Source organism: Syngnathoides biaculeatus, chromosome 18, assembly GCF_019802595.1.
Source record: "Syngnathoides biaculeatus isolate LvHL_M chromosome 18, ASM1980259v1, whole genome shotgun sequence".
NCBI classification, from domain to species: domain Eukaryota; kingdom Metazoa; phylum Chordata; class Actinopteri; order Syngnathiformes; family Syngnathidae; genus Syngnathoides; species Syngnathoides biaculeatus.
This window is the reverse complement of record NC_084657.1, coordinates 6,761,734-6,774,905: the sequence shown is the minus strand read 5'-3', so window position 1 is coordinate 6,774,905 and position 13,172 is coordinate 6,761,734. Positions and strand designations below refer to the sequence as shown.

Below are 13,172 nucleotides of genomic sequence, written 5' to 3'. Positions count from 1 at the left end.
CAAGCCAAGAGTGAGCTTTGGTAGCGGGACAGTCAAGTTGTCTTTCAGCTTTGAGGAGTCGAGAAGGAGTTCTTTAATGTGATTTCTTACCTCTCAGTTACACCTTTTGTTTTTGGGGACTTTAAAAAGGAATGAAAACCCCCCTAAAACATCGACCCATCAAATACTTGTCATTGTGTGCTTAATGCATATTTTGTATTAAAACATTATTTTAAAAAAAAATTATTTTGGTGTGGTGCTTATATCTTAGGTGGTCTGTCATACAATCTCCCAAGGATCAATCTATCATGTTATTGAACTTGACATATTCCAGCGCTAGCTAAGGTACATATTTTACATTTGAAAAATCACACAGCATAGCACCAAACAAAATTGTCACCAAAAAAAAAACAAAACTTTATGTGGAATCTGTGTGGCGGCATGGTGGATCAGCTGCTAAAACGTTGGCCTCACAGTTCTGAGGTCCCGAGTTCAATCCCAGACCTGCCTGTGTGGAGTTTGCATGTTCTCCTTGTGCCTGCGCGGGATTCCTCCGGGCACTGTGGTTTCCTCCCACATTCCAAATACATGCAACATTAATTGGACACTCAAAATTGCCCCAAGGTGTGATTGTGAGCATGGCTGTTTGTGTCTGTGTGCCCTGCGATTAGCTGGCAACCAGTTCAGCCTTCTGCCCGTTGACAGCTGGGATAGGCTCCAGCACTCTCTGCGACCCCCGTGAAGATCAGCGGTGGAGAACATGGATGGATGGATGGATGGAATCTGGGTCTGTGAAATTGAGAACAAAGTTGCATGCAGGTAGAGCTATAGGTGGATACACAGGTTAATTGTACCTCCGCCATCTAGTGGAAGAACATTAAATTCTTCTGCCTGCCACTATACATTGTCAGCATAGAATAGATTGAAAAAGTAAATAACATTTCTACTACATTGTTTCGGGTATGGTGAGAACATGCAAACTCCACACAAGTGAGGCTGGATTTAAATCCACGTCCTCAGAAATGTGAGGTAGATCTCCTAACCAGTTGTTCACTGTGACATCCAAATATTCACATTTTTATTGCAACTATTTATTAAAGGCCCAGCTAGAGAGAACTTCCAGTACTTATCACAAGTGTGTGACAAGAACAAACAGCGCAGAAGTGCCTGACATGCAAATGCTATTCAGACAACAAACCTACAGTATAAACAGCCTTAATGTCTAGGGGGGAGAAAAAGGGATCCGGGTCACCTTCAAGGATGGAATTATTTGTTTCAAACCACTGAGCCAATTGTCAAGAGAACAAAGTGGGCTTATTTCCTTTGCGATGCACACATGAAGCTATTTTGGTCCTGGCTTTTTTTTTCTACAGTAAAATAAAGCCTAAAATTAAACCACCAAAACAACTTTGTCAACTTATTTATGGCACTGTATTAATCTAAATACTGCAGTTATCAGCAGTTTCGAAGATGGGAAGTCATCGTCACAAGGCACAATCATGATCAAAACAGTTAAAAATAAATATTTTTTTAATTAAATATAGTTTGGATACAAAATAATATTATACAGATCGAGCTTTCTTTAAACAGCTGAGTTATTTTTTTTTTTAATTATTATTATTTATGGGGTCCTTTAGCCAAAGGGATGGATGCTGACATTGTCAGGATCATGTTTGACCTAAAGAGGCTGAGAAGCAGCTGGACAACTTAAGACGCTCCAAATAACAAATGTCCAGCCAAGACCAGCATGGTGTTAACATCTGATGTGCAGTGAGCAATGAACTGAAAGGCACTTCGATCTGTCTCAGACATTACAAGTGATTGTATTAGCAGTGTTTAACCAATTGATTAGCTGCTAAAATACTCCACTTTTTCCCATGGCGTATTGAGAAAAATGACTTCTAATAACATTCTGGGTCAATCAGTTCTTCAGGCCTTGGATTTAATAATATGTGTACATATTAAGTACTCAAAAATTGACAGACTTTTATTTTTAAAAAGAATACATCTGTAGGACATCACTAACGTGTATGGTGATCATTGAAATTATGTAGAGCCAAGACCTCATGATGAGAAAAATAACACAGAATTTGTAAAAGTTGCCCATAGTTCGGCATGCACAGGTTGTGGTAATATTTGTAGACAATGTGACAAAGAATCTACAAAGCCTGTTGTTTACTGTATGATGGCCAATCTCGAGTCTTATACCTACTATAGTAACTGAAAACCACACCATACCATACCATACCAAACTATTTTATGTGAACGCTAATGGAGGCCAGATGTTGATACTCTACTCACCAAACAAGATTAATCAGGATTCATTATCTTTACAGGTTAACTAAATTTGACTGGCTGTAAACCTTTGAATGGACATGTTCATCTCTTTAGTGTTTTGGTACTTTTTGCAGAACTTGCTGTTCTCGGGAGCTGAACAGCAAATTTCACAACAGGGACTTCCACTTTTATGCCTTTCTTCCAGTCTCTCTTTTGCAACCTGCTGATGACACTCGATCACAATTTTTTTTATGATTATTTTTTTCCTCTTTGGAGCTTTCCTTTCTTTTCCAATCCAAGTGAGATAACTCAGAAGTGCTGGGGACACGAACAATAACAATAGCTAATTTCCCACATCCTGTCCTACCTGGCCCTTTACTCTCCTCTCGGATCTTGTCCTGTTTGTGAGTTGTCTCATGTCCTCAATGGGTGCCCCCAAAGAAAATGCAATTTGATTGTGTAACATTGCTTGTCGTCAAATATCAAGACTATGTAACTATTGTTCTGCTGTGGTTTGCACACCAATTCCCCTTTTCTGTCCAGTCAATCGGTCTGCAGAGGAAAAAGAAAAAAAAGTAGTGTAGTATACTGTACTGCAATGATTCTCAATGTGGAGTATGATTACCACTAGTGGTACACAAACGGCCTCAGGTCTTGAGTGATAGAATCACTGCCTGAGTTCAGTTCAGTTGTATTTAACTTTAAATCTGAGTACATTCACATCTAATTATTAAGAACTTAGTTTTTTTAAACATTTAAGTGTATGTTTAATCCATCAAATCTGGAGCGTGACATGCTATTTTATGTATTTTAATGTTGGGCAATATGATGGTAATTGGAGAGCTGACTACAACTCTATGCAAAACGTTTGCGAATAACTGGACCACTGTACTATATATCGAAATTTTAAATGCTGCAGTTTAATTATGCAAGCCCCATCCAGGATACTGTCCATGCATGTATTTGCGTTGACTTGATAGCAGGAGAAGTGGCAACAAAAAGTCTCGTAAAACATAGGACGGGCCAGGTTGCTTTTACTGGAACACAAAGCGACCCTTTTAATGTCCTGCGGGCTGTCCAGACTGACCACATTTGAAGCAAATTGCTCTTTCTTCAGCTAACGTTAGCCAGCTAGACAGAAAGGGAGAAGCTACCAGTGAAGTGGGCAACTTGTAATGGAGGTAACGATGTGCGGTTTGTGTGCAAACATGGGGGGCATCCGGGTGGAGGAGGACATGCCGACTTTCTGAGCGGTGAACGGACACTTACTTGTACGTCTGTCCCTTTTCTTCTTGCCGTGATGACAAATGTTGTGTAATGCTGTACGTCTGTCATGCTAAGTTGAGATGCTGCTCGGAGCTAGCCAGTGCTACTTCCACTTATCCTCGAAAGATGCTGACTTCAAGGAAAATTTCAAGTAATTTCCATTTCAAATAATTGTATATATACATATATATATGCACACACACACACACACACACAACTGAAAGTCACTTGCATCACATTTGTCCACTACATTTAATTAGATATTTTGTATAAAAAGATAGTGACAGATGAAGGTAACTACTTGGGTAAACAAAGTGTTTTCTCTTGTAGAAGGAATGTTGGATCACCAGTTTTTGTACTGTTACGTCATTTCATGTGGCGAGCACAAGTTTCCGATTTTGCTTTTTTTTAAATGGACAAAATAAAATTCCATCTTGTGCTTTTATACGGGCGGCACGGTGGAGCAGCTGTAGAGCGTTGGCCTAACAGTTCTGAGGTCCAGGTTTCAATCCCATTCCCACCTGTGTGGGTTTTCTCAGGGCACTCCGGTTTCCTACCACATCCCAAAAACATGCATTTATTGGAGACTCTATATTTCCCCAAGGTGTGATTGTGAGTGCGGCTGTTTGTCTTGATGTGCCCAGTGATTGGCTGACAAGCAGTTCAGGGTGCACCCCGCCTCATGCCCGTTGACAGCTGGGATAGGCTCCAGCACTCCCGCGACCCTTGTGAGGATTAGCTGATAAGAAAATGGATGGATGTGATTGTGTGTGCAACTGTTGTCTGTCTCCATGTGAACTGCGATTAGCTGGCAACCAGTTCAGAGTGTACCCCACCTCCTGGCCGATGACAGCTGGGATTGGCTCCAGCACTCCCATGACCATCGTGAGAATAAGCGGCGCAGAAAATAGATGGATGGATTTTCTGCAAGGACGTTTTTCTGGAGAATTCTGGGAACATGATTGTGAATCACTGTCAAATATCACTGTGTGCCATGTTGTGCTTGACTGGGAACCAGTTCAGGATATTCCCAGCTTCTCTTGCTCTCTGTGACCGTCATGAGAAGGAAGTTTATAGAAAAGGGATTGCTTGAGGAAATATACCTAATTAAGTGTCGACTGAGCATTTATTTTAATTTATGTCTGAGCAGTGCTGTCATCATTGTCAGAGTAAAGACAAGCGATGCAAAAAATTGAATTATAGAAAGGAGGTAACATGCAGACAATTCAAATAAATATGCAATCTGATTCCAAGCTGCATTGTTGTCACATTTTCATTCAGGAGGCGTAAAATATGTTTTTTGTCTCCTTAAACTTAACCCATTAATGTTTCCTATATGAACTGTAATTTTATGACATCGTCCGGGTACATCATTGTGGTACATTAGTTATGAGATCAAATTCATAACTGAATAAAATCAACGTTTTGAATTTAAGGGTGCAACAATTGACAATTCCATCCATCCATGAATGTTAATGTTGTCAATGGCAAAACATGAATGGAGACGAATAGACTTATGATTGGTGCGTCGACAAGTTGCTTCTACGCTTACTGTGGTGAGCTGTATTTTTCATTTTTTTCACAAACTTGTTTGCTCCGTGAACTAACATATCCACTCTCTCTCTCTCTCTCTCTCTCTCTCTCTCTCTCTCTCTCTCTCGGTCTCTCTGTCTTCTACCCCCCCCCCCCCCACACACAGGTGATATGTTTTCGTATCACAGATACTTCATTTCAGGCTACAACTGCAGATGTTAAACCCAATACTGAACCAGATGGTAGAAACTGTAAAGCAGCGACGTGTTTCATTGTCATGGGCTGACTGCACCGGCCACAGAGGACATGTTTTAAACTAGAAGAGGGAGCGCACCATCACACAGCCATGGGCATTTGTTCATCTGCTTGCAAGCTTTTGCGCAGGGTGAAGTACGTTTTCCTGATCCTTCTGTCCCTGTCCGTGCTGGCATGGATTTCCATATTCTCAGGTGGCAGCGTGAAATCAACACTGGTCCCGTCAGCGCCAACACAGCCTTTCATTAAAGGAGAGGGCACTCAAGTTGTGACAAACTTGGGGACTTCAGCACCCTTTCACTTAATTACCTCAACGCCATTACAAGAATGTCCTAAGGAGTCGCCACTGCTACGTGAGTGAACGCCCGCATTTTATAAACAGGTGTAAAATATACCTGTAAGGTGTTTTATTTGCTTAAAACCAACACTGGGTGTTCACAATACGCTAATTCTGATGAGATGCTTTAGTTACCTGATTTATGACCATTGTGAAATTAATAGACTCCTGCCAGTGTCAATCAAACCTGAAATATATTATTTTTTATAAATGCAGAATTCTCTATATAGATGCCTACAGTGTTATGCAGTCTCATTTTATTGTGGAGCTACCTAGCGTATAGGGGCCTAAAGTAATTTGTGTTTTTCCTACAGGGCCTGGGTGTTGGCTAATATCAATATCATATAGGCTCATAAATAAGGCATACTTGTAAATTGTGGAACTAAATACTGTAAAGAAAAAAAAAAAGGGACATGTAGAACCTCGAAAGGTTGAATGGAATCCATTCCAGGACACTGGTTAGCTGCTATCAAAACATTTTAATATTAATTTAAATTGATCTGTTTTATCATGTATTAAAAATCTTAAGTAACTAACTTAAGTTGATGACAAATGCACACACAAATCGCTCAGGTAATGTTAATGCTAGGATATCCTTGTTATTCTAACGCTCCCTGTTTGATATAGTTATGGCCGGTCCTTCTTTTGTCATCAGTGTCACAAAAAGCCAAAGAAAAATGAAATGCACAAACTAAGCTTTCATAATCTACGCTGAGGCATAATGTGACTCTTGGTGAATGCATTCGAATTTGACAGAAGGTGCAGTGAAGCTGAACTTTCAGCCCTCCCTGAAACTGAAGGAGGTGGAGGATGAGAACAAGCAGGTGACTGAAGGCCAGTATCAGCCTTCCTCCTGCAGGGCCAGACAGAGTGTGGCCATCCTCATTCCCCATCGCAACCGAGAGCGACACCTCCTCTACCTACTGCATCACCTGCACCCCTTCCTACAGAGGCAACAACTCCACTATGCCGTTTATGTTGTACAGCAGGTTCTTATCAGTGCGGTCAAATCAAATGATGCCGTGCAATTATTTTGTGTTGTGTTCTAATTTCATTATCACTTCTGGTTTTAAAAGGCCGGTGATGCCACTTTCAACCGTGCCAAATTACTGAATGTGGGTTTCTTAGAGGCACTCAAAGACTACAGTTGGGACTGTTTCATTTTCCATGATGTGGACCTGGTTCCTGAAAATGATCACAATCTCTACATTTGTGATTCGCAACCCAAACACCTGGTGGTTGGCCGGAATGCCACCGGATACAAGTAAGTTCCTGACAAAGACTTATTTCCTGTACACCATGTGTGAAACAGCTGACGCCTGTCTGATATTAGTGAGTTATTGCCAATGTTATGATAATCTTAAAATACTCGGGGTCTAAAAAGAATGCGTTTCCTCTTGTCAGGCTGCATTACAAAGGCTACTTCGGAGGAGTCACGGCGATGAGCAGAGAGCAGTTCCGTAAAGTGAACGGATTTTCAAACACCTACTGGGGTTGGGGTGGAGAAGACGATGACCTTCGCATCAGGTGAAAGAGGAAACAGACCCTGAAAACTCTTTTTAAGATGCTTCACATGTTTGTTTATTTTTTTAAACATGAATTTTTATAACAAGCAGGATAGTTCAGTGGGGCTTGGTTACGTAATTTAAATCCCAAACCCATGTTGATGACATCTCAATCGTATGACAAAATTGTAACCCCAACAATAACTTTGAATAAATAATGTATGTGACACCTCTAAACAAAGAACACCTATCAGGGGAGGTACTTGTACCACACTTTGGAAACCATTAATCTTGGTGAATGTATTAATAAACTTTCAGGAAGGGAAGTTTACATATTACCTGCAACCTCTGACTTTTTATTTTAATGGACTAAATCAACTGCAGTTTTCTAAAACTAAACTAAAAATTAGTTTGACAAAATTTTGACAAAACTAAACAGGATTTTCATTGAAAGGCTAACTCTAAGTTAAAATTTGCTGTCAAAATTAACACTGGCAAGACGTGATGCAATACTGAACATTTAGGTACTGGTCACAAGATTTTGTAGCCAAAACATCCCCTAAAAATATGGCTTGTATTGGTGGAGTTGCAGAAAATGAAGATTGTGCGACCACCTGCTGCCGTAGCACGCTACACAATGGTGTTTCACAAACGGGACAGCGGCAATGAAGTCAACAAGGACAGGTCGGTAATTTGTCATTGTCGTTGTCTGACAGCAATGTCTAATTTACCCAATTGTTTTTCTTTTTTTGCGCCTACTCAGGATGAAACTGTTAAGACGAACCACACTAGTTTGGAAAAAGGACGGGTTGAACAGCTGCAAATATCAGACCATGTCAGTGGAGAGATTGCCGCTCTATGTCAATGTCACCGTAGATATTGGGAAGCCGTAGAGCTGACACTTCAAATAAGCTCTGCTCTCTTTAAAGACAGGTGAAAAAAGTATTACCTGACATTGTGAGTTAGACATCATACAGTATAACGCAGGCGAGTGCAGTTCACTTACGAAGACGCAGAAGTGAAAGCTCAAATGTGTTCAAATGTGCAATAAATTCACTTCGCAATCTTAAAAGTAGTTTCTGTTTGGCAATCCAACTGATCAAAAAGATGTAAGCCTCTAACATTCTTGTTCAGCTCCGCATATGTCAAACAACACATGTCCAAGGCCCCTCGTTGTGCAGTTCAATTATTGTCCAAATGTTGTTTATGCATTCCTTTTATTCATTTCAATTGTTAAGGTATGTCGAGTTTGTGTCCATGCTGTATTCAGGACTGTGTAAGTTTTCAAGTACTGAATGTGAATCATCAAATTATTTTTCTTTCTTTTTTTTCAAAGATTGCCCTTTTTGATCTTTCATCTCCATATACTTTTCAAGTACAGATTGCTCAACATATCCATGACCAAATGTCTGGCTGAACTCAATGTTTGGACTCAAAACGTCAAGTAGCAAGAAGTGAACACTGGTCCTCCTGCGATGTGTTTTTCAATACCTCCTGGCCACAAGACGAAGCCTTGATATTATTGCAAGACCGAATAGAACAATGCACATGTTTGGTTAAACGTAGCCTCAAAAGTACTGATAGTTTTTTTTTTTGATGAAATATACTATTTATCTATATAGAAGTACTTTATACACTGCTTTAAGAGTCCCTTGTTTCAAAACTAAACAATATGTTATTTACAGTATATCATGCAGACTTATCCAAGAATCATGTTTTTTTTTTTTTTAATCAATACAAATGTTCTCGGAAGAGAAGAGAAGTGAGGTTCAACTTAGCACATTATTTACAAGTGACAATTTCCAAGGTTTTGTGCATAACGACTTTGTAAGATTTGGGTGACGCATTGATTCTCTAGCTGTCCTCAGATTAAGATTTTGTTCATTACAATTTTTATACTTAAAATAGTCAGTGATATGTCTCGGCTGCCTTTTCCTCGAAGATTTTGTCTTGCCAAATGCATTACCCTGAAACAATTGGACTTGTTTTTTTACAATATATATTGACAGTGCAATTTCAAATGGGCCTTATTATTATTATTATTATCATAATTTGCGGGAAAATCTAATGGATGGTGGATCAATATTACTTAAACTGTTAAAATGTGACCAATGAAAATAGCGTCTCAGAGTGAGTCAACTGTGCTGGCTCGAAATGAGACCTGGGAGATGCACATATCAATTTCATTCCATCTCGAAAGGGATGTGTGACATCGTGTGTAGTACAACTTGGTAGTTTTGTGTCAGTGTGACCATGAAATGTTTCTTCAATTTAAAGGTTGATTGCAAAGTACTCGAATGACACTTCCAGATGATTTCAGACACATTTCCAATCCTGGATGACCAATGTCGCTACAGGTGTTTCACCTTGAATTTGTGCTTTATAGATACATTATGCAATGCAATTCACTATATGAGAATGTTATTAATGTTTGGGTTTGTTTTTTTTTTAATATCCATGTGAATGGCATCGAGTTTGGGAAAAGACTGAATATGATACATTCGAGAGGGGAAATGTTGAATAAACTATTATTTTCATATTGTCACATGATCTATTGTGGTGGTGTCATTGATGGTAAATTTAGCCACAAGTAACGGGTTTGAAACCTGATTACACAAAACAAAAAGCTTTTTAGTTTGGAACAATTGACTTAGTGATTGCAGTGCGTGCATTTGGCCACTGGACGGCAGAAGTAACAAAGGTTGCCTTAACTGTAATTTGGCGACATTTTCTGTACCACTGACTCAAATCCTAAATTTACCCACTTCTGCATTTTACAAACGTAGGTAAAAATAAGTAAGTGCCGTTACAAATGGCAGTCAAATCAGGCCTCTCGGGATATTTATTCGTGTGGGAGAGCTCCAGTATTGCATGTTCGTAACATGATGATGACATTATCTTGTCTCGTCCTTTGTTTCTGGAACAATTTATGTGCATGTGATAATAAATACCGCTGTCAAGGTTTAATTTTTTTGGCAGAAACCAACATATTCACCTGTCCCAATGTAATGCCTTTTCTTTCTTTTAAATTGAATTCCAATTGGAGAGTGCAGAAAGGGAATGTGGCATTAAATACTTTAATATTAATCAATGTTGCTTTGTATTGAAGCTACTGATATAGGCAACCAGTAACAACATTTGGTTCAAATTATGTTCATTTCGTTACCACAGTGGCATGAGACCAGCTAAATACTGTATTAGAGATAGCCCGATGACCAAACCAAACTTATTTAAGATGGAAATTTGGGGTTTTATTAAAAATAATAATAATTTTAAAAATTTGGAAACACGGCCGGTTGCCTCACAATTCTGAGAATTCTGGTTCAAATCTGGCCTGGTCTTTGTGAAATTTGCATGTTCTCCCTTGGTTGCGTGGATTTTTTCGAGGTACTCCGCTTTTCCTCTCACATTGCCAAAATGTGCATGGGAGGTTAATTGAAAGCTCTAATTTGCCCACAGGTCTGAATGTGAGTGGAAATGTTTATGTGCCCTGCGATTGGCTGGCGACCAGCTCACGGTGAACCCCACCCAAAGATGGATGGGGGTAGCCTCCAGCTCACCCGCGACCCTATTGAAGATAAATGCTTCACAAAATGGATGGTTGTGAAAAAAAAAAAAAAAGTTGAAATGTGCCCAATGAAGTATCCACTGTGGCGTTTCTTTTGTGGTAGTTTTACTAGTATCGAGAAACTTGAGGAAAAGCAACCAGTCACTGTTTCCTGGTGTTGGTCTCTTAACTTTCTGGATTATCCAGGGTATGATGGTTGGCAGTAGGAGCCCCTCATTGGATTTATTGGGGAGGTTTGGGACATACACACAGCAGTGATAAGCAAAGAATAATTGACACACACTGACAGATAACTACATTTAACTTGCACTTTCAGAAGCTCTTTGCTGTGAGTGTCATAGTTGACGATGTGTGGAAAACAATAGGATGTCTAAGTTGTGCGTAGTTTCCATTCGCTCATGTGTACCAGAAGCTGAATATTACAGCAAAAAAATGTGCTTTGACCTCTATAATGAAGCCTGCTTGTTATTTGCTTCCAGTGACCCCTTGGCTATTTTTTTTTCTCAACAGGGCAAAGAGAGAGCGGGATGTCTGAGGCTTTGTATGGACAGAATGATGTCATGTCCTCTCCCTATGTTGCAGAAAGAAGCTTTGTCTTCCAGAGGCCATTCCTGGTCATCAAGCTCACATGTGACACACTCACTAGGCTTTCGATTAAAGGAAGGGTTTGCTGTCTTGGAGGTGAAAAGAGTATCGGATTGAGTGAGGCTGGAAGCAGAAATTGAGAGTGTTATAAAGTGATGGCTTAGAAGCATGTTGTCCTTTGCTAAAGATGAGGCAGGGAAGGTCATCAGAGTAGTTTGTTGGGGAGTAGTTGAGAAAGGTTGATAGCATTAGAAATGAGGTCTTGAGCTGGTGTAGGTCTTTATTTTTTACCAGTAATGCTCGCCTGAGAAAGCCCTTTGTTGTCAGATTGTGGAAGCTAAGCATGTTTGGTTTCTGGATAGTGATACGGTCAGACTTCTGCCATTTGCTCTGGGTTGTGTCGGCTGTATGTCCCACTCCTCAGAACCAGAGTAATGGCAGTGTTGAAGTGTCTCCCAGCCAACCTGCTGAGGTGGTCGTGGGTCTGTAGGGTAGGAGAATCTGCACTGGATTCGGAAGATTATTAGGTAATTGATTTAAGAGTAGTTTCTATGTTTAGATAAGTATTTTTTTACACGTGAGCATTGTTGACACTATACAAGACAACTTTATGATGTACAAAGTTTGTCTTATTGGGTGCAGTTTGTTGATACTGTGTCTAGTTGGCACATTTTCCCAGGGTTAAACATGTGACTGATCACCTCACGTTTGCCTTGATCCTTTGTTGTATAGTTTTCAATAGTGGTTCAGCTGGGCTGTGTGTAAATTGTGAAATTGTGCTTCTGGCATCTAAATGTAAGGTCGCCATTTTGGTCTTCATGTTTTATTTGTAAAAGGTGACTATAAATTAGTTTAAAATTTCTGCAAAGTGACTGTACTTAACCACTCACCTTGTTGTAGTGTCCCCTGTCAGTGTATCATCAGTCCGGACGGCCTTCATGATAAAGACGTGCCAGGCCAAAGCCGTACCTGTCGTTCCTCCAAAGGTGCAGTATAGTCAGATACCTCCCTCCAGGAAAGATGGTGACATGGAGTCAGGAAAGGAACAAGAGAAGGAATATCCTAAAACAAGTACAGAGAAAAGTCATACAGCCCCTCTCCCACTCATGTCTGATCTGAAGGAGGAATTAGAGAACAAAGACCCTGGGCCCAAACACCAGTCCCAACCGAAGGTTGAGAAACAAACACAGAACGAGAGGACAACGAGCGTGACAGAACTACCGGTCATCACAAGGCGACACGCCCCCAGTCTTGAAGTGTTTGTTGACTGTCCCAAACCCAACAGGGCAAATCTTTTACAAAGGCCGTCTTTTAGAAACCGGCAGAGACCCCAGAGTCTGATCCTGTTGAGTCCCCCTTTTCCCATCATGGATTATCCTCCGTCAGGTGACGACAGCAAGCTACTGTCATCCATCAAGAGCCTGAATGAGGACTCAGCAGTGAAAGAGCCAACGGGAGAGGGGATTGCCCTCCAAAGTAAAATGACCATTCCAAAAAGTGGTCAGAGACTGGAAACATCAACCAGCTGCTTCTACCAGCCTCAGAGGAGATCGATGATATTTGAAAGCAGGAACCAAAGACAGATAGAGTAACTCTGGAGACTGAGTGAATGTAAATAACGTATAGTACTGAGAGAGATATGATGGTAACATGTTGTAAATCACAGGATTTTATATAAAGCTGTACTTGAGGGTTGAACAATTTGTTACTGTAAATTAAGATTTCTCTCTACACTCGTGAAGTATTTAAGAAACTATTGCACATTTCTGACACATTTGGGGCAGGAGTCACGAATGGGATGTTTTTAACAGCGAACTGGTGTGACCACACCAGCGATTCAAATATTCAAAATGATTTTGTTCCATCC

General features: G+C 40.2%; 1 protein-coding gene across 2 annotated transcripts; it reads left to right on the top strand.

Moving 5' to 3' along the window:
• The first annotated feature begins 5,221 nt into the window (after positions 1-5,221).
• LOC133492193 (beta-1,4-galactosyltransferase 4-like) lies at positions 5,222-11,256 on the top strand. 2 transcript variants are annotated; one of them, XM_061804248.1, is made up of 7 exons: positions 5,222-5,663; positions 6,404-6,636; positions 6,724-6,911; positions 7,052-7,175; positions 7,733-7,836; positions 7,916-8,085; positions 11,231-11,256. In XM_061804248.1, exons 1-6 carry the CDS (start codon positions 5,402-5,404, stop codon positions 8,043-8,045), a joined length of 1,041 nt encoding a protein of 346 aa, XP_061660232.1. In that variant the 5' UTR covers positions 5,222-5,401; the 3' UTR covers positions 8,046-8,085; positions 11,231-11,256. The 2 variants fall into 2 exon arrangements, with proteins under 2 accessions (XP_061660232.1, XP_061660231.1); XM_061804247.1 differs by lacking the exon at positions 11,231-11,256 and having other exon boundaries at positions 7,916-9,718.
• Positions 11,257-13,172: the final 1,916 nt, after the last annotated feature.